At 38.1% G+C, this 27,528-nt stretch overlaps 1 protein-coding gene across 1 annotated transcript in view; it reads right to left on the bottom strand.

Moving 5' to 3' along the window:
- Positions 1–20,117: 20,117 nt before the first annotated feature.
- The window catches only part of tbx15 (T-box transcription factor 15), an 80,898-nt gene continuing 73,487 nt past the window's right edge, over positions 20,118–27,528 (bottom strand). The window contains exons 7-8 of the mRNA XM_052014277.1: positions 26,060–26,157; positions 20,118–22,174 (exon numbers count right to left, since the gene is read on the bottom strand). Of these exons, the coding sequence (XP_051870237.1) occupies positions 21,396–22,174; positions 26,060–26,157 (877 nt within the window). The 3' untranslated portion in view covers positions 20,118–21,395. The remainder of the gene's footprint in view (positions 22,175–26,059; positions 26,158–27,528) is intronic.

Below are 27,528 nucleotides of genomic sequence, written 5' to 3'. Positions count from 1 at the left end.
AAATACGAGCCATGGATCCTTGGTCAAGGTGCAGCACCATAACCTGAGCTCATGTAAGTCATGGAGTCATACAGCATAGAAACAGACCCTTTGACCCGATAAGTCTGTGTCAACCATCAAGCACCCACTTACACCAATTCTACACTAATTCTATTTATTCCCCCTACCTTCCCATCAACTCCTCACAGATTCTACCACTCACCTACAAACCAGTGGCAATTTACATTGACCAATCAACCGACCAACTCATGTCTCTTTGGGATGTGGGAGGAAACCAGAAAATGTCCAACCAGACCAAATAAACTGGGAAGAAGACCAGGATGACTGGAGGACTTGTATCTTACTGTTCAGGAAATCTACTGCTGCTTTTCACTATATCTAAGTCTGATGTAGGCATCATCTCTGGTACTTCTAGAATTGCTGAGTCCCACTGACAATGTCTGGTTTCATTGCTCCATTCTCCAGTTTGGTTCCATCAACTTTAAACGTTCAGGCTCCATCTCTTTAAACATTCATTCTGACTTTACCCTGTCATTGTGACTTCATGTAGATACCATTTACATCAATCAAAGGCAAGAAATTAGATTCCATCAAGAAATTCTAAAGTAAAGTAGCCCAAATCATTGACATTAGCTTCAGTTTGCAACTCCCATTGGGTAGTTTGAATTCCTTGCACTTCTTACTATATTTTAGGAGAAAAATGGTTTTCTTTTACTGAATTTCCACCATGAATGTTGGTAGCCAGGTGTACTTTCCTGCTCTATTACAACTGACTTTGGAAGGTCTTTAGTTGTAGAGGCTGGATATTCTGCAGAAAACAACTTGAAGTACCATCCTGAATATGTTTTTGATTGAACCTATGATCCATCTTCCCACAAGAGGCAGTGTATTTCTGGCATGTTAATGAGCAACATCAAAGAAATGAGGGTTAATACCAACAGTGTATACATCTGATTGTACAGATTTTCCATTAATCTATTGAGGCACTATTCTTAGGTTTATTCTTGCATCTTATAGATCCTTAAAATCGACAATAGAAATTCATAATATACATCCCGAAGCCACTGAATATTTAGAATGTGAGGAGTCATCTGTAATAAAAAAAAGTTCTATTGATTGCTCTTTGACTGATTGTGATGATGCAGAAGCATATATTGTTGCTCAGAACCCAGAATTTTATTAATATTTAAAGAAAATTGTTCATCGACCTGGTATTCTTAGCAAAAGAGAATATTTATGCGAGCTTGAAATAGCCTAGAGAAACAAAGGACTGCAGGTGCTGCAGATGCTGCAGTCTTGAAGAAGGGTCCTGACCTGAAATGTTGACCGCCTGCTTTTCTCCACGGATGCTGCCTGGCCTGCTGAGTTCCTCCAGCATCATCGTGTTTTTCATCTTGAAATATTCTAGGCTTGAACCTACACTCAATTGTACTGAATTTTCAGAGTATTTCATTCAAAGTTGATATAGCCAGTGCAAATTGAATTCAGCGTGAATTGAATTTCCCTCAATCTTTCTGCTGGTTTCTAAAACTAATGTGCTTGAAGCAGACCCAACTCACAAAGCTCTCAAGGCTCCCAGGCTGAATTAGTCACCAGCAAATGTTCTGCTAATTGCACAAGTTTGTAGGCCTTCAAGGAGCTTCTGAAAATTATATTTATTCTCTTGGACTCCAGAGCACTAATAGGAATATTTTTAATGCTTTTGAAAGCAATTTTTGAAAGACTAGCATTAGGTTGGGGCGGGGGGGGGGGTAGTTTATGGGAACATGGGGAGAAGAAAAGCTTCCTTGCTGTATCCTTCTATGACTGTGATTGATTACTACTAAACCCCAAAATAACCAGCAAGATATTTTGTATTGTTTTCTTTAACATTTATTTTAATTAATTTAAAATAATATTAAAATCAACTAGCTGGACATAATTTCAGCTGTATTCATTAAATTGTAGCAAGTTGTTGCTCTTAAATTTAACAGGCAGTACTAGAACATAGAACAGTACAGCACAGGAATAGGCCCTTCAGCCCACGATGTTGTGCTGAACTAACTAAGCTAATGACACCTAATCCCTTCTGCCTACAGATGGTCCATATCCCTCCATCCTCTGCATATTCATATGCCTAAGGGCCTCTTAAATGCCTCTTTTGTATGTGCCTCCACCAATATTATCAAAGCATGTTTGAAAAGTTTCTATTTAATATACTACTGGCTAAAATTTTATCCCTAGCTGGTTGTCCTAAACACAGTGCATGGTCAAATTGGTTTGTTATACTCTACCACCAAAATTCACATCATTTATATCAATGTAATGGATTTTGGTGGAGGAGAGCAATGTGCAAATACAGGTGTTAAATATATTTAATGTGATTGACTAGAGATGGATTTCCAGGCATGGTTAATTGTCTTGATACGTTATAGATTTTGGATTTCTTGATATGCAAATGCATGAGGATACACACTAGAAAAAAATACACTTCTCAAAACTGGAGAGTTTTGGGTACCAATTCCTGCTGGATTTGGTGATTGGACTGAATGAAAAAAATCCGTCTCCAGGTTTTGTTTCACATTAGATATTCAGTTTTGACTGTCTCCTTTTTCTCATGGGGAAGCCACAGGGACTGTTGCTTTACTCATATCGAAATGGCGGAGAAATCTAAACTAAGCAATTATTTGTTTTGATTGGTAGTTTGGACAAGATGCCTTAAAATCCTTGACATTCAGACACATTGCAACATCATTCCTCCATAATACATTTGCCTCATTTTTATTAAGAAACATTTTCTATCAATTTGAAAAGTTTTTTTTCCCTGTCGGGGCCCATATACATAATAATTCTTGAACCAGGCATCAGTCAGTCTGCACCTCATTATTCTGGTTTACGTTGAATGTATAATTTATCAATCAGTTTCTTACATGCATTCTGTATTCACACAATCACAATTTGTTTGTTGAGTTGGAACATGAACAGTCTATATATTGAATTTTGCATATATTTGGTGGTTGTTTCCTATCCATCCATTTCTGAGGGGTAGGAGTATTTCCTGGCAGTCTTCATATATACTGTCATTATAACCTCTCCACCATTAGTTAAAAAAAAAACTCAATGACATTGTCTCGATTGAGTTCAAATGTCACTGTTGACTGGAATTCAGATCCATGACCTTCAGAGTTGGGAGTCCAGTACCCCTCCTGATGCAGCTGCTGGGGTCACTCCTTGAAATATGTGATATTCCAGGAATGAAATTCAAACTTCAATCTAGCACTGCTCTATGTCCTTTGCTGCTTTTTCAATGCGCACTTGTTTACTACTGCAATGATTGTTAATTCATTTCCAGGAGTGAACACGCTAAAAGATAATTTCACAAGACTACAGTGGACTATTTAATCATTTGTGGTATTGTGCAAGTACAATTTTATAGGATACATTTTTAAAGCTCAGACATGCTTCACCAGTAGCTAGCCCCCTCCAAAAATGTGGTAATATGCTTTCACCAAAGTTGGCAGGTAGTAGGAATACAATGTGAGCTTTTCTATAAATCCAATAATCAAGGAAGCAATTCAACTTTTGTAACTCATCAGTTTAGACAAGAATCTTGAGAAAAGATGTTTGTCAAGAAGATTACATCTGTCATTGCTTTTAGAGCTAGAACAAGAATTGGTTTGAAGTTGAAAATGTTCAAAGAAAGGTGGATTAGTGGCAGACAACAGTGACCTGGGTAAAGATCATCAGAGTTTCATTGACCATTATCAGTGCTTAAACATACACGACTTGATTTCATGTTCAGTATGACATTGAAGTAATCTGACCATCGGTTACATCAAAACAAGGGAGAAGAGAGAATGACCCTGGTGGGTGGGGCCTTTGATTATGCTGGCTGCTTCACCAAGGCAGCGAGAGGTATAGACATGGAGGGGAGGCTGGTTAACGTGAGTTGTGGACACAGCCCAGCACATCATGGAAACCAGCCTCCCCTCCATGGACTCCATCTATACCTCTCACTGCCTTGGTGAAGCAGCCAGCATAATCAAAGACCCCACCCACCAGGGTCATTCTCTTTTCTCCCCTCTCCCATAGGCAGAAGATACAGGAGCCTGAGGGCACATACCACCAGGCTCAAGGACAGCTTCTATCCTACTGTTACAAGACTATCAAACGGTTCCCTTATACGATGAGTGGGACTCTTGACCTCAAATCTACCTTGTTATGACCTTGAACCTTATTGTCTACCTGCACTGCACTTCTTCTGTATCTGTGACACTTTACTCTGTATTCTGTTATTGTTTTTACCCTGTACTACCTCAATGCACTGTGTAATGAATTGATCTGTGCAAACGGTATGCAAGACAAGTTTTTCATTGTACCTCAGTACAAGTGACAATAATAAACCAATACCAATACCAATACAATGATTTTACTTCAAGCTATTACAATGGTTTAGAAAAGCAGTGTGGGCATCAACTATAAAATGGCACTGTTCTGTTTATCCTATTTCTTAAGCTTGGAAAAGAAATGCCAGGTATCTAAAGGAAAACAAATGTATACAATGTTTCAAATGTATACAGTGTTTCTAACTAGTAGAATGACACTAGCAGAGTGACAAAGCACAACTGCACACAAATAGACCAATACTCCAATAAGTCCCATCACTATGTTGTGTGGAATGGACCACCCAGAGAGTACTAAATGAATTCTATGAAATGATTTATTGGCCTTGATGAAATAAGAATTTTCTTTATCAACTAAGACTTACAATTGCAGTGAGAGAATTTGTTGGTCCTCATTTGAGGAAATCCTACACAGAAGAAGGTTATTGTGTTATTTGTACCTGCTCTTCCCACTCCCTTGTAGTTGAGAAGATTAAGATATCTTTATTAGTCACATGTACATCGAAACACACAGTGAAATGCATCTTTGCGTAGAATGTTCTGGGGACAGCCCGCTAGTGTCACCACACTTACGGCGCCAACATAGCGTGCCCACAACTTCCTAACCCCTACATTTTTGGAATGTGGGAGGAAACTGGAGCACCCGGAGGAAACCCATGCAGACACGGGAAGAACATACAAACTCCTTACAGACAGCAGCCAGAATTGAACCCAGGTTGCTGGCGCTGTAATAGCGTTACGCAAACCACTACACAGTTAACTAAGTGTCAGGGACGCCACTAACTGGAACCTTATTAGCTGAGAAGGGGAGTGGGAAGTAGAATACAACTCAAGATTTAAAGGCCTGAAACAACTTAAAGGACTATCACTCTGCCTGGAAGCACAACATCAATGATGGATTCTTGGGAGTAGAGAGCTTGGAAGTTCTCAGATGAAGTTGTCAATATGTTGTTGACTGAAGCGAGACAGAGGAGGGAAGTTCTGCTTGGCATGGAGTAAAATTAAATCTCATGCAATGTTGCTTAAGGGCAATGGAAGGTGGTAATTGTAATATCAGTTTGCATTGAGATACAGTAAATATATAACCAAAAAGAAAGGTTTATTTGCAAGACAGCACCTTTAAAACTATTTACATGTTCAATCTTTAAGACCTGCTACAAACTAAATGTTCCAGACTGTCTGTGAAACTATTACATTTTTTGAGAAACAGGCACACAACATGATTCTACTGTCCAATAGGATCAAAATATAAACACACATAAAGATGCAGAGAGAACTTCATGTGTCATGCTTAAGGATACATTATAGTAATTAAAATTGTCAATGCCAAAGTCAACTCTTTGTAGCTCAGTGTAATGCATTGCAACCTAATGCCAGACAACTATTCCCCACCTCCTTCCCTTTATTCCATGGTCCACTGCCCTCTCCTACCAGATTCCTTCTTCTTCTGCCCTTTGCCTCTTCTACCTGTCACCTCTCAGCTTCTTACATTTCTCCCCTCTCCCACCCACCTACCTTCTCTCTCTCACCTGGCCTCACCTATCCCCTGCCAGCCTGTACTCCTCCCCCTCCCCAGACCTTCTTATTCCGGCTTCTGCCCTCTTCCTTTCCGGTCCTGATGAAGGGTCTCGACCAGAAACGTCGACTGTTTGGATGCTGCCTGACCTGCTGAGTTCCTCCAGCACTTTGTGTGTGATGCACCAGACAAAAGCTGAATGGCTTATCGTCCCAGCATATCTGATTCCTTTCTTTAATGTATCATGTGTCCTCAGTTGTTTGAAACCCTCTTCCTAATTCTCATTAAATGTTCAGAATTTTATTTCTGTCCCATCTCAAGATTATGCATATATCCTATAATGAGCAGCATCCTCATCTTTGGATCCTATGCCCCTCTATAGTGGATATCTTCCCATGGCAATGCAGCTAACCTTCTTCCCAATAATGATGTAATCCTTTATTTGTTGGGCCCAACACATTGATGCAATCATGAAGAAGGCACGCCAGTGGCTCTACCTTATTAGGAGCATGAGGAGATTTGGTATGTCATCAAAGACTCCTGCAAATTTCTACAGATGTATGCTGGAGAGCAATCAGACTGGTTGCATCACCACCCGGTATGGAGACTCCAATGTGTAGGATCAAAAGAGGCTGCAGAGGGTTGTAGACTCAGCCAGCTCCATCATAGGCACAACCCTCCCCACCATCGAGGATGTCTTCAAGAGGCGGCATCCATCATTAAGGACCCTAACCACCCGGGACATGTCCTCTTCATGTTACTACCATCAGGGAGGTACAGGAGCCTGAAGACTCACACTCAACGTTTCAGGAACAGCTTCTTACCCTCCACCCTCCCCTCCAGAATAATGAAGTAGTGTTCATAACCCATGAGCACTACTTCGTTATTCCTCTTTTGCACTATTTATTTATTTTTGTAACAGAGTAATTTTTATGTCTTTCTGTCTTGCACTGAACTACTGCTGCAAAACAACAAATTTCACAACATATGTCAGTGATAATAAACCTGATTCCATTTCTGATTCCTTGAGAATTCCGATTGTTAGCCACTTTCTTTAATTCTTGCAGTTTTATTGGTGAACATTCTCCCGTGATATTGGTGAATAGGGAGTTCTAGGATTTAGATCCAGCAACGATGAAGAAACTGTGGAATATGGAGGGGAACTTGAAGTTACTGGTGCATTAATATACTTTGTCCTTCTGAGTGGTAGAGGTCAGGGATTTAGGAAGTGGTGTTGGAGTTGCCTTGGCAGTGCATTTGTAATTGATACACAATGCAGCCACAGTGTGCTATTGATAGAGGGAGGGAGTAGTTAGTTTGATGGATCTGGTGCCAATCAAGTGGATGCTTTGTTTTGAATTGTATTATCAGAACTACACCCTTACAGCTAAGTGGAGATTTTTCCATCACACTCTTGACTTATACATTGTAGATGGTGGAGAGGCTTTGGAGTCCCTTGCCACAGGAAACTCAGCCTCAAACCTATTCTTATATCCACAGAATTAATGTGGTTGATCAATAATGACTGTGTGGATATTGATGGTGGTGAATTCAGCAATGGTGATGCTGTTAAATGTTAAGAGTAGGTGGTTAGACTCTCTCTTATTGGATTTAGTCATTTCCTTGCACTGTGTAGTTTGAATTTTATTGTTGTTCCTCATCCTAGGCCTAAATGTTGTCTTAGTCTTGTTGCATCCAGATGGGGACTCCATCATTTAGAGGAGTTGCAAATGGAAATGTTCTAAACATTGTTCACTGATGATTGCGCATACCCATTTCTGATTTTATGATGCAAGAAAGGTAATTGTAGAAGCAGTAACAATTGCTTCAAATTTAATTACTTTTGTTCAAAATGAAGCCATACTTGGCATATTTTAAAATACCAAGAGTGGCATTGAATAAATATTTTGTTTGATGCTGGCTGCCAATTGTCCGTGTCTTTAATGTGGGTTAATGTCAGAACACAGTAAAGACTCATGTACCAGATATTAATCCTCTGTTGAACTATAAATACTCCAGGCATCCATTCAATAAGGTATAAATAACTGCTGTTCTGCTTTAATATTTTCAAAGACAGCCTATCTGGCTTGTGTCGAGCGGGTGTATTTTTGTTTCTGGTGGGACTGTGACCTTGGTGTTATTGGAGGGAGCTGCAGAGTGTCAGCAGATGCCTATGATATTAAGTCCCTTCACCCAGTGCCGTTTATTGAGCCCATGGATAAGAAAAGCTGAGCACAGTTAGGGTGCATTATACCAGCTGCAGAACAATTACTGGAATCACAATTTCTTGCTGCAATTTTAAAAAGTTAAGTCTCAAGACTTCGGAGGTCAAATAGGTTAAAGCCCATTTCACAAACATTAAGCCACCTTGATGTTAAAGCTTAGGTTTTTTTCTATATTTTTTGTTTTCCCACATTAAACTTGGATGCTGCACCTGTGTGCATATGGTAGCCATATTAGATTTTACAGCTTACACATAAAATGATAGAGTTATGTATATCCTTCATTCCTGACATACTGTTTCCTTTCTTCCACCTGCTTCATAATTTACATCTTCAGAATTTCATAGCCATACAAGAACGATGCAAACTGTGAGAAAATTACTTAAAAGTTCTTACATTTATTAGAACAGCGATTTGGTTATTTCACACAGAATAATGTAAAGGTATGAAAAAGTTGAGATTGGAAATCAGGTGTACCAAGGAAAGAATTGCAGAAGGAATCATGAAAAGAAAAGGATTATGTTTAGAGTAATAGATAGAAGAGTGGTAGTAGAGCATTGTATTTGAAATCATAGGTGGAAGAATGTTGGATATGAAATGATAAATGGGCAGGATTTAACGATGGAGTAATGAGTACCAAGGCAACAATTGCACTCAAGTCAGAAGGTTGATGGAGTAACACCAAAGTTATTTTTTGAGTAAGTGGAGCCTTTAGTCCTGATACATGTCACAAAGGATGCTTAATGCCAAGACAGAGTGAAAGTAGTAAAGGTGCCTAACTTCCTCAGGACTTGTTTGCAAAAATTAACCAAGCATTATGACATCTTGTAGATAATGCCCTTTAAGTCACTGCTTTACAAAGTAGCATCAGTCTAACTTTTAACACTTGAATTGTAAGTAATTAGTACAGTGCAGCAACAGGACTGTCTTGCTTCAGTGAGAATTTTAAAGTATTCTATCTGTAACGGGATAAGGAAAACTGAAGCATGTTCAATTCAATTGACTTATGTAGACATTTCTTAAGGATGTTTCAAGTAAATAAATGCTGGAATCTGAAGCAAAAACAGAAACGCTAGAAGAACTCAGCCAGTCAAGCAGCATCCGTGGAAGAGAAACATTTCAGGTCAACGACTCTTCGTCAGAATAGGGGGAAAGAGAGTGGAGGGTTTACAGTTTTCACAGAGGACCTGGGGGGAGGAGTGAGATGTAAGACAAAAAAAAAACATATGGAGATAGATTAATGCTGATCAGATGATAAGGAGTGTGAGTACTGACTGTTAGCAAGGCATTTTAGAGAAACAGTGAGAGAGGGAATTACGCATGATAATGGGAAAAGATGAGAGCAATTTACCTAAAGTTGGAGAATTCAATGTTCATTCCAGAAAGTTGCAAAGTACTGTACGTAGATGGAAGATGAGTTGTTGTTCTTCTAGTTTATGTCAGACCTTATTATAACAGTGGAGGAGACCGCAGAGAGACAGGTCAGAAAGGGAGTGGGATTGAAAATTGAAATGGAATGCAAAAGGAGGCTCAGGATAACCTTTGTGGACTGAGCACAGGTGCTCATCAAAGTGATCATCCAATCTACGTTTAGATTCTCCAGTGTAGAGGAGACCACATGATGAACACTGAGTGCAGTAGACAAGATTGGAAGAAGTGCAAGTTAATTGCTGCTTCACCTGGAAAGATTGTTTGGGGTCCTGGATGTTGCGAAGGGAAGAGGTGAATGGGCAGGTGTTGCATATCATCCAGTTTTCAACATCCACTCCAATCTCCCCCTCTCTGACTCCGCAGCAGAGTCCTCAGCTTTGTACCCCTATGCCTGCACCTCAATGAATTCTGAGCCTGACATGATGTTGAAATCTTCTTCCACTGACTCTGCTTCTGTGTCCAATTTGTTGGCCAAGAATCCTCACCTGAGCTCCTGAGTGCTTCCAGCATTTTATGTTTTTATTTTATATTTCCAGCATTTGCAGTTTTTTGATCTCCTCTCATAACTTTTTCAGGAATTCTAACTTACTTGAGTTTTGTTAGCTAATATCCACTTAATGATAAGTATAAATCAATAATTAAAGTTATCTGAGTCTTGATTTCAGCAGCTATTTCATTCAGATTTCAAGACTGTGTCACATTATGTCATATTCACATTTTTGCGAAACTGACTCCTGGAAGTGGGTTGAGATTATCCGTCCTCAAAGCACCCTTACAGCAACAAGAGCTGTATCATATTCATCTGGTCCAGATCTGAAATCTGGTAGCAAAGGTAAAGGAGAATTTTAATCAAGCACTATGTCAAAAAAAACATACTGTTAGTATTAATTCAATATGGCATGACAAAGATCAAATGGGGTTAGAAGGAGGAGTCGTGTTGGGGGAGTCAATGATAATGAAATCATAGAAATATACCTCACAGCATATCTATTAATTTTTCTATATTTAAAAAAGATACTGAGAACTCCAACTACTCAGATGTTAAACTTTAACATTCTGGTCTTTGACTTTATCAGCAGTAGTTCAAAAGTTGTAACTATTCATTATTAAAGCTTTGATTTTTTTTTGTTGACAAAACACATATTGAGTTGCAGATTTTTTAATTAAAATACTTTGTGTTGCTTCGGAGGTTGCGACAGTACTGTCGTAAATTTAACTCAACATTCCTTTCTTTAACAGGTGGAAAGCATTTGTCAAATCCACCATCCAGACTGAAATGGCCTATGGTTACAGACCAGGTTAAAGTGTGTAATTCTTTTAAGCTCTTCTCTTAAGAGATATCAACAAGTGAAAGATAAAAGGAACGTCTGTCAGGGGAAAAATACTACTCGGCTTTACTGAAAAAAATTATCAGGAAAGATAAATGGAATAACTTTTTGTGTACCATAGCCAATCAAGAAATTGACTCCTGTAGAAATTGGGAGTTGTAGCCACTTTGCTGGCAAATGTTGGTAAGAATAAATAACTATTTCAAAGCAATTTGTTACTTTAGTATTATTGTTATTTGCACAAGATTCATTTGGAATTTACTGCCAGTTTATAGTACATCATCAAGTTAAGTAAATTGTTAATAAATTCGTAATCCTGTAACACTTCCAACTGGACATTTCCAAAATAGAGGCCTGCTGTCCTTTCTTCTAGGGTCGGTTCCAAAGTAACAGTCTTGACAACTTTGTCTAATCGTTCAATTTACATGTGTTATGATATTACCCACATTAAGGCACATGTAGAAAACTGTCAGTCTATTCAGTAAAGTATTCCAACTCTGTCTACATTACAGCGTAGATTTAAGTACTTGAGCAAAATAATTGCATCTATATCAACATGTGCTGTGCTGGAGAACATCAAAAACTTGCAAGTGCAAGTGCAAAGACAAGGTGTGGCCTATTTACTGCATCTCATTCACAGAGTTGGGCAGTTACACAAATGTTACCAAAAAAATTATAGATTGATTCACCAAAAATGTCTCAGTAGTGCTATCACCATTTTTCATCTTTCATGCTTTTCCAAATGCTATCCTTATGTTCTTTATTGGACTAAAGTGTCCATAAGCAGATTGAATCTCTTAAAAATAAAAATATGTATCTTAATACAACAAGATTTGGGTTACCATAAGCGCACATTATCAATCCCAAAATACCAGAAATTGCTGAATGAAGAATATATATTAAAGCTACCACATTCTCACATTCTCTTATAATCATTGAAGCTTTAAAAATAATGTCACTAAACCAGGCTAAACGTCTTCTGGTTTTAATCAAGACGACTTAGCAAGAATACAAAAATTAAAAAAGCCTGCTCAATTTCAGCAAGCTATTCAAATAATTTCTAGTGCTGACTTACCATAAGACATAAGAGCAGAATTAGGCCATTTGGCCCATCGAGTCTGCTCCGCCATTCATTCATGGCTGATTTTTTTCCAACCCCATTGTCCTGCCTTCTCCATGTAACCCTTAACCCCCTTACCAATCAAGAACCTATCAATCTCTGCCTTAAATACACCCGATGACTTGGCCTCCAAAGCTGTCTGTGGCAATGAATTCCGCAGATTCACCACCCTCTGGCTAAAGAAATTCCTCCTCATCTCTGTTCTAAAGGAACGTCCTTCTATTCTGAGGCTGTGCCCTCTGGTCCTAGACTCTCCCTCTACTAGGAATGTTCTCTCCACGTCCACTCTATTCAGGCCTTTCAATATTTGGTAGGTTTCAATGAGATCCCCCTTATCCTTCTAAACTCCAGCGAGTACAGGCCCAGTGCCATCAAATGCTCCTCATATGTTAACCCTTTCATTCTTGGGATCATTCTTGTAAACCTCCTCTGGACCCTCTCCAATGCCAGCACATCCTTCATTAGATACAGAGCCCAAAACTGCTCACAATACTCCAAATGTGGTCTGACCAGCACCTTATAAATTCTCAGCATTACATCTTTGCTTTGATATTCTAGTTCTCTCAAAATGAATGCTAACATTGCATTTGCCTTCTTTACTACTGACTTAACCTGCAAGTTAACCTTTAGGGAATCTTGCACAAGGACTCCCAAGTCCCTTTGCACCTCCGATTTTGGAATTCGCTCCCTGATTAGAAAATATTCTATGCCTTTATTCCTTCTACCAAAGTTCATGACCATACACTTTCCTACACTGTATTCTATCTGCCACTTCTTTGCCTATTCTCCCAACCTGTCCAAGTCCTTCTGCAGACTCCCTGCTTCCTCAACACTACCTGCCCCTCCACATATCTTTGTATCATCTGCAAAATTGGCCCCAAAGCCATCAATTCTGTCATCCAGATCATTAACATATAAGGTGAAAAGTAGCGGACCCAACACCAACCCCTGCGGAACACCACGAGTCACCGGCAGCCAACCAGAAAGAGCCCCCTTTATTCCCACTCTTTGCCTTCTGCCAGTCAACCTTACATATAACAGTCCTGTCTTTTCTGACTGAGATGGATTTAAATCGTCCTATTTAAGAATATCACAAGCATTTCATAAACATAGTTCTATCAACTGGTCTTTTTTGCCACAGGAGCAAAAATTCCAAGAGTCAGTGCTGTAACTTGTCTTGAGATTAGTGTTCATCATTTGGAGAGTTGGACATATTTTTGAGGTGCAACAAGCAATCTGCTGGAGGAACTCGGAAGGTTGAGTGGCATCTGTGTTGGGGGAGAGGTGAGAAGGATTTGCCGATTGAAACCCTACATCAGGACTATCAACCCCCAGATGGTTGACCCGCTGAGTACCTCCAGCATCTGCAGTCTCTCGTATCTCCATATTATTGTGGTGACCTGACAAAATTCAGCAATTCATTCCTTCTAACAAAATATCACCAGTCACAGTGCATGGAGCAACTTTGTGATGTCATTGTACCTGCCAATTCAGTAGGTACGAGATGGGCAGTAACCAAAAATTTTAGAAGACAAATATACAACAGGTCGTTGAGAGAGGCAGAAATTGAAGTCTGGTATGAAAAACTGAGCTAAATATTATGCTGAGAACACTAAAGTTATACAGGCATAGCAGAAACCAAGTTGTTTAAATATCAATGTAACCACACCAACAAATTATGTCCTTTATGCCCATATCTGTGACTCTGTCCAGTTTCTGAAAATACAGTAGATGTGAGTTTTAAGATTGATCATATTATAACAAATTCTTTGGGAAAGTTTTGAAATCACCTCCACAGAATGACCAAACTCTGAAAAATGCATGTTTGTGGGGAACTTCCTGACGTGATGAATGACTCTTTTCAATAACAAATTTCCTCTGCAATGTGCCCTGTATGTGTACCGCATTTGTAGTGGATCAAAGGTGAGGACCTGCTGACTATAGGCACAGTGATGTTGAGATTCATTAAATATACACCGACACATCCTATATTAAATTATGCACCAAGCACGTAATCTCACCATCGAGGACATCTTCAAGAGGCAGTGCCTCAAGAAGGTGGCATCCATCACTAAGGACCCTCACCACCCAGGACATGCCCTCTTCACGTTACGACCATCGGGGAGGAGGTACAGGAGCCTGAAGACTCACACTCAGTGATTCAGGAACAGCTTCTTTCCCTCCGCCATCAGATTTCTGAATGGTCCACAAACTCATGAACACCTCGTTATTCCTTTTGTTTTGCACTATTTATTTATTTTTGTTATTTATAGTAATTTTATATCTTTGAACCGTATTGCTGCCACTAAACAACAAATTTCACATCATATAAGTCAGTGATAATCAATCTGATTCTGATTGTAAGCATAAGCAAAATAATATGACACAGGAACAAGCCAAGTAACACAAGCACAAACCATTCACCTATTGATGCACATAGACTATGTGAGTCTTATTAACCTGTGGGCTCTTTCCATCCAGCAGCACAAGGGACAGGATCTTCACCTTGCAATAGCGCCAACAAAGAGCTGCACTAGCTACACTACATGGCCTTTTATGATCTCATCAAAGTCTTTGACTCCATTAACGGGACTCTCTTCAGATTTAGCACTGGAAGAAGTATCCATCCTACACCTGCTCTACAATAGCATGTAAGCCAGGACATTACAACAGAACCATTGTCAGGTACATCAAACAGGCTTTGTCATCACCCCACACAATGTTGCATCTTGCCTCCAACAGAGTTCATGCAGCTAATCTTAGAAACTAATTTGAAGCTGTTCAGTCAACTAATCATTCTATAGCCAAAGTTACCCAAACTTAATTAGTCAAACTGCAGTTTGCTGATAATGCTAATTGTGCATGCTGAGAGATCAAGCTCCAGCCATCATCAATGCTTTCACTGAATCAAATGAGAGGATGGGTCATACACTCAACCTCCACCAGACAAAGACCCTCTATCAACCTGTTGTTGCTGCACTACTCCACCCTCTGACTGTAACAGTTCATGGCAAGACCCTAGAGAACATGGACAACTTCCCATATCTCAGGCAGGTATCAATAATGAAATTCACCACCAATTTCATTCAGCCAGGAAAGCCTTTGATTGATTGAGGAAAAGACTATTCGACAATCAGGACCTCAGACCTTGCACAAAACTGTAATAGGCAGCTGAAGGCACTGGAAAGATAACACTAATGATGTCTGCAAAATCCTCCAAATTCACTGCATGTATAAGCAAACCAATATTGCAGAGTATTGGACCTGATACATTACTTGATTTTTCTTTCCCCAGATGGTGCATGATCTACTGATGGTTTCCAGCATTTTCTGTTGTTATTTCAAATTTCCAATATCTACAGTTTATTTTACTTTCATTTACTATTGAATAAAAATTTAGTTTGATTAAAAGCTACAACTTATTCTTTATTTAATTTATGGGTCTGTGTGATAGCTGACTTAATTATCAAACTTTAATTCAATGTACCTTTTTAAAAAGAACAATATACAGAATTTGTTCAGTGTTATACCAGGTTTAGCATTCCACTTCAACTTATATTTACTTCATCTTGTGCACAATTAATGAGAAATTCTATCAGAATTATGAATGTGATAGTGAGGAAAAGTAACACATCTGGAACTAGAATCCATTAGAAATATATTAATCTTATTTGAACCTTGCTGGAAGAAGTTAAAATGTACAATATCTATGCTATAATTAAAGGTGATCCTTTATATCTGGGTCAAAGATTCAATAAAACCTGAAGTAGGGAATATTATTGATTTGAACCAGATTCAAACTCACAAATCGAAGCCAGAGTAGCATGAGCCAAACTCTCCCTTGTGGTTTGCGTGGACTGATTCAGAACTAACTTTCAAGTCAACAGGATGGATTTGGTTCACATAAAGATCAAACCAAATCACACAAGGCATCCTCGGACAGTGTGCTCATCCTCACCACATCTGGGACACCTATCATAGAAATGTGACATTTTTGGTGTTGCATCTGCAACAAATTTAAACTCTTTTTGTATTTGATTTATTACAGCATATAAAATGTGCACAACTTTAGGAGACTCCAAATGCTGAAATGAAGATTTTTTTTTGTGATTTACTGCACCCTACAAGGAAATTGGAAACATTAAGCTCAGTGAGAAGGAACACAAACCCATGGTTTATTCGCAGAGAATGATGTACACGTGTGTAAAAAAAAGTAAAAGAAATGCATTCCCATAACATATTCACAACAAGATAAGCAATCAGAATTATTTATTGCAACATTTCTCTACTCATATTCATTATGTACACATTTTTGTGTATAGGCATTTTCTTATAACTTTTACATTTTACATTTATCTGACCAGTCCGTTTCATTATCTATGATTTACCATGAGCATATAAATATGTCTTTATAAACAACATATCACAAAGCATATTTATCAATGCTTTCATCCATCAAATCTGATTTTGTTACTTAAGAGAGTTTGGATAAATTTTGTAAAATTATACCATTTATATGACTTCCAAAGGTGCTTGATAAACTTGATTTGACTGGCATACTGGGAAACTTACTATCATGTTTCATTGCAAACTACTGGAGTCGGCTAATGGAAGAAGCTTACTTAAAATTTTGCGCAGAAATAGGATTCCATTACCGATTTCTTCTTCAGCCTTATTGCTTTACATCTCATCTTGCTTCAGGAATAACCAACCATAACAAAGCTGCAATTTGACTTTGTACATGGGGCTTTATGTTCTAGATTGGTTTGCTAAATTATACTCAAAGAATTGTGGGGGCAACTCTATTTTCTTTCAAAGAAGCAAAAACATAATGATCTTCTGGGCACAACATTGTTGCAGTCTCCTTCATATCCAAAACGGAAGGATCCTACATTCAGGTCAATTCCAGCAATGAGATTTTAAAATGTGACTATCATGCTTTAAGTGGCGATCAACAATAATCATTGCTATTACTTTTCCTGTAAGATGTCATAGTCAATCAATACATGAATCCCAGCAGTTGTATTACATGTTCAAATTTGAAGGACAAATTCACACAGTAAGACACAGTTTTCAATGAATAAAAATCTCACTGCAGTTGAACCGTTATCAGTGGTTATCACAATGCAGATATTCCCACAGGGTATCCCTGAAGATTGCAGGAACTGAGCATCAGCTCTTAACAAAATTGCAATGACACTTTCAAGTATCTTACTTGCCTTCTGCTGTTCAGTTCCAGAATCATTGCTAGCAGATAATAATGATAATATCTTCAAAAAAAAAGAAAAAAAGGGTAGTTTGAAACTTCCAAAAATGAACTATTTAGGAAATAAAATAAATAATTGATATGTATTTACATAAAGTATTACAGCTAACCCCAACAACAATACTGTATACTAATAGAGTACTAATATCTCTCAGCTGGTGTCCAACATTTAGGATAGAGCTTTGAACTACTCATTGTTCAAGAAGTTTCCTTCATAAATGTTTTTGTTAAATTTAATTGAATATTTTTAACCAGTAGCATTTCAGTTTGAGCAGATATAGTTTAAAATGTTGGTTACAGTAAATCAATTATCTCAAAGTAGAATGTAATGTAGCTAATAAAAGTGTGTTAGCGTTTGTGGTTACAGAAACAAGATTAATATTAAAAGAAAATAATATAAGTAAAACCTCAGTCTGTACCAAGTTCTTAACAGTGTTTGCTTTGAACTTGCTTGGTACGAATCGACCCAAACTCTGAAGATGTAACACTGTAACTTGTCCCTGAGTCTGTGTACGCACACGCCTGGGACATGGTGCTGAGGAAACCTGAGAAAGATGTGAGCAGTCCATTGCCGCAATCATTAGCTTTTTGTAGAAAGTTCTGAAAGGACTTGCATTAAACCTTATCCTACATCATGTGCCTTCTACTAAACACAAATGTTTAATGGGGCTGGGTGTGGACTGAAAGATGAACTAGTTATTGCCATATTAAAATAGTTGTAATGAGGAAACCTTCGGAGGTCAAGAAGGAAACAGTTATGGTGGGGAAATGGAATAATAATAATAAATTCACATAACACCTAAGCTCTTAGAACTTCTGAGAAGTCTTTAATTAGTTATTGATATTTTACATTATTATTAATTAGTTTGAAATTCTGTGAATGCATTAGGCTGACACAATTACCCTTCATTTAATAATTATTTTTACCCTCAGATAGTAGAGTTAGAATCTTTGTGCAAGTAATTGCTTAGTTCATATAACTGCCAGTTGTAGGACACAGTTCAGCTCCTGGTTTCCAGATGAAAATGAGCTCTCTGTAATCTACTTTCCTCAGCAGCATACCACTCATCCAACAATCTCCCTATAACTGAGCTGATGGGCCCATAGATCTCCCCAGCATAACACACTACTAAGTTGAAGGGCTCACTTGTATAATGCTACTTAACCTGTTGAGGTATCTATTCTATCTAATCCTACAGTACAATATCCTTATTACATTCCCATTCATAGAGCTCCCCATTTTGATGTAGAATCCTTGGATTCCTCATGAACATTGGTCAGCTCATTCATTTCCCTAATGTAAAGCAGCAGGAAAATCATGATCATCTGAGGATAGCATTGAACTACAGACACTTGATGCACAAAACACATAGACATGATGAAAAGGCAATCCTAATCTTGTTTATACCTGCACGCTTACTCTGAAAAATCTAATTTGTAAAATAAGTGTTTCTACCTTCAAACAATTTATCCTGAAATACTAAAGAAATTTCAAATATTAAGTGTAAATTATCAACAGCTATTGATTGCCTTCAGCTAATTCAAAGGTTTTTTTGATGAGGGTTTACTTATAAAACTATAGTGCTTCTTGAAGTTTATTAGCTCCTTTCTCCTGGAAACTCAGGAGCCAGTCTTTGTGGTTATTTATGGAGACAATATCTTTTTCTTTGAATTTGAGGCTAATTAATCATTCACTTTGTTTTTTTTAGAACTACAATGTTAGTTATTTGGCAAAATGGAAATATTCCTATCCAAGTGCTTGTAAGTATTAATCCAAAATATTGCTGAGCTTGTTTCGGTGGATACAGGTAGTTCCTCAAGTTTGTCTTCTCCCAGAACCTTCACAGAAGTATTGTTCTTGTGTAAGGAGACCTTCCAAAATTTTCTGATGCTAGAGAAAGAACATTATTTGCAGTTAAGTAAGAGCTAAGTGCAGCATACTTTGCTAGTATGGTCATTTTTGTAGAGTGAAAAAGTGGCAGTGAATGCAATGGTTTATACTGTACAGTATAACATAATGGAGAAAGTTCAGCAGAAATGCTGTTCAATGCAGCTATGATTGGAAATGTTCTAGGAAGTCACTAATTCTTTGAAAAAAATTCAGAGGCCTAAAACAGGATTTTAAAAGTACCCAAGTTTACAAATACTCCTTTAGAAATGCTCTATAAATCTAGTATTTTTGGTTTAAATCCAAATCAGGGAAGGTTGCATAGAATCAGATTGATGATGCATGGGTCAGATCATTATCCTGACTTCAGTCTGCAGAAAGGGAGCTGTGTATTTCATTGTGCCAATCTCCCTTGTTCCAATTAACAAGCATACTAAGTATTGCTTGAACACTGATCATGTCAGTTGCCCAGCATTTAATGGAGCTAAGCTAGAGTCTGGATGTTTCATTATTTCCAGCTAAAAAAATTAACCCTTTTGTTATTCAGTGTAACAACATGCATAGAATCACAGAACTGTACAGCACAGAAGGAGTTGATTCAGCATATTATATCTCTCCAATCTAAAGGGGAACTATCCAACCTAATCCCTCCTTCAGTTCCTGTCTTGTAACCTTGTGGCTTATGATACTTCAAGAGTGCATCCAAGTAGTTTTTCTGCCCCCACTTCTTTTTCAGGCACCAAGATCCTGACCACCGCATGGTGAGTTATTTTTCATCACACTCTTTCATCCTTCCGGCAGGTACTTTAATTTTTTGTCACCATGTCTCTCTGCTAAAGGAAATTAGTTCTTCCCTTCTACTAAAGCCAAGCCCCTAATAATATGCACCTTGAATAAATTACTCCTCAGCCTTCCCCTTTCCAATTATTTTGCTTATTCAATCCAATAATGAGAGCCTTTGTTTAAAAGGAACATTTTCACAAGCACAGTTTTATTCCCCACACATTTTTAATTTGATTTACAGGAACAGTTTACAGGGAGTTGCTTCAATACAGGCAGAATTATACGAGCTAGGGAAAGTTTCCATTGTTAGATTAGCAGATCCAAACACTTAGCACAAAAGAGTCAAGACTTTCCTTACATGTAATTCACCAAGTTCCAAGACTATTTCAGTAAGTGCTGATTCTTCTTTGGATGAAGATATGCTGTCATACCATCCAGAGATGAGAAGATTCTGTGTGCCTTTCAGCTATTTCACATGGCACATCCAAACTAAGGAATTCAATAGGGCAGGCAAGTACACTTTATCACCCAAAGGCTTAATTCATGACATTTGTGCTTTGCTACTTGCACAACACTGTGCCCATCTGGATCAGTGCAATATTTCCAATAGTGTTCATTTAATTCAAACAGTTGGTTAAAAGTAGAAAGAAAAACAAACTTTCAACATTAATAGGCTTTGTCAGCACTGATGAGAAACGTTTTCATTTATTTTCCAGACGAGCCCAAATCCATCCATTGTCTGAATTTTCTATACTTTGATCAAGTTAGGTATTTTACTTAACCAACAATACATATTTGCAAAATTGCAAAAAGGGAGCAAAAAGCTTGTTTCTTAGAAACTTAAAACAAAGTTCTTCTGTTAAGGGCCTATGAAATTGACTTTGGAATGGGCTATTTGTGAAATACTACAATTGGTGCAGAGGCCAAATGGAGGATGAGAAAATTCTGAACACTACAATTTAGAGCTTGGCACAATAAAGGTCCAAAAACAGGATATAATACTTTCAAGAAATGCAAGCATCTTTTACTGAAAACTAGACACGATACACTGTCCATTATCAATGCAAATCACATTTGCCTCTACAAGGGACAGGCGTTATCCATTTTCTGGAAGTTAAGCTGTTCCAGCAACAGATTCACTTATATGTTCTATAATGTGTGTAAAAGGGTAAATATCCACAAGTTCTAGACAATGATAGAGACCCGATTATGTTTACTTCTGTGTAGTGTATAGGTAGATTAGCTAAGGGTTATTTATCCCAATAACACTACAGCTTCAAAGATCATTGTGTCATCTGTGTTGTAGGGCAGTTAAAGTGGGAAGATTAGATTTAATGTGCTCTGTAGTCAATATTTCTACATAACTGGTACTGACATCAATCCACTGTGAAGGCCGTAGTGCATAGTGCTGTATGTGTATGGACAACTCAGGTAAAGATTTTATTTTTAAATATTGCTTTTATACCATATGAACTGACATTTGTGAAGAACTCCCTGGGACAGTCCCATACTGTCTGGCGTCACATGCGTTCTGCGGCTGCTGGGTAGGACTGGAGCCAATCACATGCATCCCATCTATTCCCGTGGACAAGAACTGTCTCTCGCTGAAGGCCCCATTGGGTGAAGAGGAACAGAGTAAAGTGCTTTGGGATGCATTAAGTTTCTCAGGGCTGCCTGCCAGTCTGGGTGAGGCAGAGAAGTTGTAGCCATAAATATTATAGGGGTTATGTAATGAAAAGGCATTGTAGGAGCTCTGCTGGACATGACTACCACTAAACATGTGAGATGAAGAGGTGTTAGAGGCAGGACTTCCTGTTTGCATGACGTATTGAAACTGGGAAGCAGTAAATGGTGGCAGTTGACTGCTGTAAGCATCCATCTTGTTGTTGCCTTGTAATGAAGAAGGGGTGGGTACTGCAGAAATTAATGAAGAAGTCCTCTGTGGAACAAATGTTTCTGCTGGTGGTTGAGAAGATGCACTAGGACCTTGTAACCGGTTGTATCCACCCTCAGCTAGAGCTGGGTAACTCTGCAAGGTGGCCATGTTGCCTCGGGCACAAGCTGGATATTCGGAGAGGTTTAGGTTGCAGAGTTGACTCTCCCTGCAGCCAACATTAAAGGTATTGGGGGTGAGGTGGAAGGTTGGCGGGGAGCAAGATGGAGACAGCAGATGGGAAGATGCTGAAGGGGATGGAGTTCCTGGGCTAGAAGTTGTTGGAGATGTTCCTGTACTACCTCCTGAAACCAAAACAGAGAAGTGCAGATAAATTGACAACATTTCAAAATAGTTTCCAGTGTTCTGCAAGTTATGATGTCTTAACTCTATGGAGAAAGGTCACCGTTCCAAACTAAAATCTTGTTTATTGGTAAAAGAAACTTATTCTATTGTTAAGATAAAGTAAGAACGTAAAAACATAAGACAGCATGGAATGAGCATAAGTTACTTGATATATCAGTGCTCTTGGCTGAATAGACTCATAGACATTTGCTTAAGCTATCTAATCTCCCAGGAGACAGCTCTCTGTAAGTGCTTCCTGATTTTTCAAAGACTATCAGATAAAAGTCTAACATTTTCCTCTATCCAAGTATGAAAATGGTGCTTTTGAGAAACCACATCATTTACACCTCTTCCCACTTCAATCCCTTCCCCCAAAATCCTCCTCAGAAGAACCGTTGTCTCCAATGGCAATTTATCATTACATTTCACACGTATAAATCTCCATTCTCCTTTCCAATCTAATCCTTTTACAGCATTTTTAAAAAATACTGTAATCAATCCACCATTAAATGCTTTTCCTGAGATTGCTCCAAAGATTCATACTGCAGTTAAAATGATTTTGTTTCTGATCTCTTACCTCATTTGAACCTCATTTTCAACCGTTCTCCTCTGATTCAATGCTCATAGACAAACCTACACCAGCCACACTCTTACATCTTTCACTTTCGCAACGTCAGGAATGAGATGTTGAATTCTGTACAGCCTTATTTCCACCCAGAAAGAAACAACAGAAAACCAAGGGACAGAAGCTGGTCTGCATTGTGTCTATTTTACTGGTATGTAACAAACCCAACAAGGCCCAGTTGTATTTGTAATGCAGCCATGTATAACAGTCATTAGGTCTGTTCCAACCATAGATGAGGGGGCTGATGTCTATGTCCCCTCACTAAAACCTGTCTGCATTAAATAGGTAGGGAGCCAAGTGTGTGTTATCCAAGATTCTTCACTGTCTGTCACCAGAAATGGAGGTTATTTGAAAACAGGAATGTAAACATTTTCCTGGAGGCAGAATTATCGGACTGGAGTTACATGAAGTCAGTAAACCATTTCCTCATATAATCCATCACATTGTGGAAGGTCCCTGCAATCCATCCAGCACAGAAATCAATTTCCTTTTAAATGCTGGCCCCTGATTTCTGCACCCTAGCCCTCTCTGGCAGAGTCATAGAGTGAGCATAACTCATTCTTTTGCTTTCCTGGTCACCTCTGTCTGTTCCTGCAACAAGTCTTGCCATCTCTGATTTCTATGTCCTCCTGTCTTCCATATAAACATTTATAATCAAGACCACTTTGTCATCTCTTGCGGCCTTACAGACAAGACCATTTTTAAATACTCAAAATTTTTAAAAATGCTGGAAATCTGAAATAAAAACAGAAAATGCTGGAAACACTCAGGAGGTAGCATCTGTAGAAAGAGGAACAGACTCTATGACCTGAAATGTTAACTCTCTCCCTTTCCACAGATGCTGCCTGACCTGCTGCATGTTTCCAGGATTTTTGGTTTTTATAACATCTGCAAGCATTTCCTCCTATTCTTCACAAACGCTGACTCCCTTCTCCACAAATACTACATACTTCTGAGACAACCTATGATAAAATTTTCTCCAAGTTAGGTGCAAACTAACTCCTGTTTTTATCTACAAATAAAAAAGACATACAAAAAACAATTATATTCAGATTGTTATGACAAATAGCACTATATGCAGAATAAAGCTGTGGTAGATTATCTTAAGATTTAACAATTAAAACTAAACAATTAGTCTGAACGATCCACCAAGAGGCTGGGATGGAAAGGTGGTAATTATCTAGGTGAGTGAAGGGAGAACTTTATAGCCAGTATTATCAATTATTCAGAGGGAAGATGCAAAATGAAACTCTTTGCTCTATACTCTAAAAGAATAAACTAGGCACAATTCACAGGCTGGGAGAAATGACATTTTCTTCTTTGTATCATCTCTCAGAAATCTTATGAAATAATGTAGTAACAGGGATGATTTTAGAATGCAGCTTTGTGCTGTGAACCCAAGGTCTGTCCTAGGAGACCAGACTGAGAAAAGACAGAATACTGTTGGCCAGACCAAATATTATGGATTGTTAATAAAATACAGCATCTAACAGAGTAAAGTAACTATGTAAGATGAATCAAAATATGAAAATAAATCAATCTGCCAACCTTGGATTAATTCCAATCCATGGCTGAGAAGAACACTGCATTTTATTCAACTTTTGGCATTTGTACAGTATTTTCCCAATGATTTTTTTCAGGTTTTTTCTATGACATCATAAAAGACTGTCTTAAGCAACAAGGATTTATTACATGAATAGAATGTGTCTCCAATTGAAAACAATGGGAAAGTGTGAGAGAAGTAAAACCATGCATTGCTCTGGGCAATATGAAATTGGCACACACAAGAACACTCAATTGGTTTTAAATAGGACAAAAGCAAAAGCCATGTTCTGTGCCAATTAGGCCAAAGGACAAAGTAGACCATTAATAGAATGCAACTTGCTTGTGAATGCTGATAAAATATTTCCATATTGAATCAACTTTGTGAATTTAGAGATAAAATTGTTTTGTACTGTATACCATAATCAACAGTGAATTGCATACCCCATACAAGACAACAATCTAACATATTTCCATCTTAGCAAATAAGTATCATATAGAAAATATTATCAATGCATTGCATCACACGAGAGGAAGATGGAAATTCTCCCACCATTATTCCTCATGTGGTGTTGCATGAAAGATGCACTTTTCTGGAGAAAGGAGAAACAGGTGAGGAATGCAATCCTCATCTAGATCTTGAAACAGATTTATGTTTTCTCTCTCAACTTGAGAATTGCATGGGCGGGTTGGGACAAATAGTTTCAAAGTAGAAAGGGGAAAAATCTCCATTTAAAATGAAATAAATTTAGTAATATATTTTCCAATTGGCCTGTGCTGAACCTGCCATCCAATACAATTTGGAACATATTTGGTGCCTACTAGTTGATTTCTGGTAACAATATCATTAAATCCATCAAGAATCTGGGATTTCAGTTTATTAATTTGAGGTGATACCTACTGATGTATACTATGATGACTGAATTTCGTTACCTGCTTCATATTAGTATTATCTATAACCTAGCAGTTGTGATCTTGATTCCACAGTCAGACAGACATGAGGAGAAGTCATTCAATCTGCCTCCCAAATTTACTGGCCACAATTTCCTCAAGTCTCAGATTAGCTGAACAGCACTTCCTAAATTTCTGGCAAAGCAACAAAAATTTAGGGAAAACATATCATCGTCCTTCCCTTCAAAGCTGTTTGTTCAGCTTTAATTGGCTTCCAATTAAACAGAATTTGTTTCTGAAGTGCTTAGAGAGTATCAGAAAGTAGTCCCAGCTCTTAAGGGTGCTCATCAGCCCATTGTATGTACAGATTGAAATGATTTGTTAACTGATGCAAATTAATGAAGCAGAGAGTTGTTTATTATCACTCTGTACTTCTGGAAGAGTCTGCTATCTTGCAGTCCAAAGCTAACCATTTACTCTGAAGGCCGATTATGTTTAATTGCACAGCAGTTATAACGCTCATTTGACACGTGTCAATCTCAGCGCTTCTGAATTGACAGTGCAATACTTGAAAATTTCAGTCTCAATTATGACCTGCCTTTCTGTCGGCAGACCAGTGAAGAATTTCATATGGCAATATTATTTCTCTAGAGAAGGAACTAGATACACAATCTAACAGGAGGCATCTTAGGACTAGTTAGAGTAGTAGTGAAAATGGCTGTTACAAATTCTATAGTCTTACAGGAAGGAGAACTAAAAGGAGGATTAAATTCTCTGGCTCATTTACCTTGCTGTTTTTGCATGTTGGTAAAATCTTCAAATGTGAGAGTCCGAACAGGAGGTCTCCAGAAGGCATATGTCTCCATGATGGCTTCTAAGCCAGTCCTGATCAAAAGAAAGCAAAGAGGAAATATAACTGTGTATGGCTTCAACACGCACATCAATCTCCACATTGTCCTGTTTCCAGCTGGTGCATTTCTTTCTCACACTGTTCCTGTTAGATTTATGTTTCAACATTTCCCACAAAATTCATTCTTAACCTCTTAACCAGTCTACTTTACAGAATGAAATCCCTTATTCTGAGAGTTAATTCTTCTAAATTCTTAGACTGTGAAGGGAAGTTGCTTAATTTTGCATTTTTCCCTTTATAATAGTTTCAAAATTAAAATAAATGGAATGTACAATTGGTATTCCATAATTTGTACATACCTGTGTGTTTTCTCTCCATTTAAATAAGCATCACTAAGTTTTATGAGGGTATTTCCCTTGGTGTGTAACTCAGAGGTGGAACTACAGGGAGGATGTTGTTTTAATGTGTCCTAGTTTATTAGATACACAAAAATTAATGCTTTTATTTGAGATTTAGTGTTACTATTTATTAATTCTCAACAATGATATCTTCCTTCGCTACACATCAGGTCTTGATTCAGTGAAAACAAAGCCTGGATCTGGTGGAAAGCAGCAAACTGCCACCTGCCACAGTCCGCGAGATCAAATGATCTCCATGGCATGGATCTCTCCTTTTCTCACTGCCAGCTGTCAACTCTAAGCGATCACATCAAGCATGCTGAGCAAACAATTACATTCAACAATCCTCACAGACAACAAACCAGGAAATACAAAAACAACAATTTTAACATTTTAAACATTTTACAGTGTGTCAAGTAATCAGTGGAACATAAAAAGTCGAAGGTGAACTCTATACAAACTTGTAAAATGTTCCTTTTCTAAAAACAGCAAATCATTTTGAAATAATTATCTGAAGAAATGATAATGTTCGAAGATAAAATTAGCTCTTTTTCTAAGACCACAGAGTTTGTTAATCCATAAATCATAGCATAATATTAAAGAAAACATCTATACCTCACACAATTTGCATCAATGATTTGACATACTGACACACAATCCCATTACTCATGTGAATATTTCAGAAGTTACTACCACAAACAGCAAACACCGACAGTGTCTCTTTCATTACAGCCAGAACATCTGGGCCATTAAATGCAGGAAGGACTTTTTTTACTAAGCGCATGCTATTCTTGTGAAACAAAGTGCAGGCAATAGCAGAAAAAAACCATAATAAGTTTCAAGTAGGAACTAGGTAAGATGTTAGAAATGCTCCTAGAGAATAAAATGGAGAGATAAGTTAGGTAGTCCAAAGATCTTCTCCTGCTTGAAACTACAACTATTTTGCTTTCCATTTTCCATAACTGCGCAGTTAGTATTTATACATGACCTGCCCAATCGGGGTGAGGA

Source organism: Pristis pectinata, chromosome 4 (genome assembly GCF_009764475.1).
Source record: "Pristis pectinata isolate sPriPec2 chromosome 4, sPriPec2.1.pri, whole genome shotgun sequence".
Classification (NCBI taxonomy): domain Eukaryota; kingdom Metazoa; phylum Chordata; class Chondrichthyes; order Rhinopristiformes; family Pristidae; genus Pristis; species Pristis pectinata.
The sequence above is the reverse complement of the archived record's forward strand: the minus strand, read 5'-3'. Positions and strand labels throughout refer to the sequence as shown.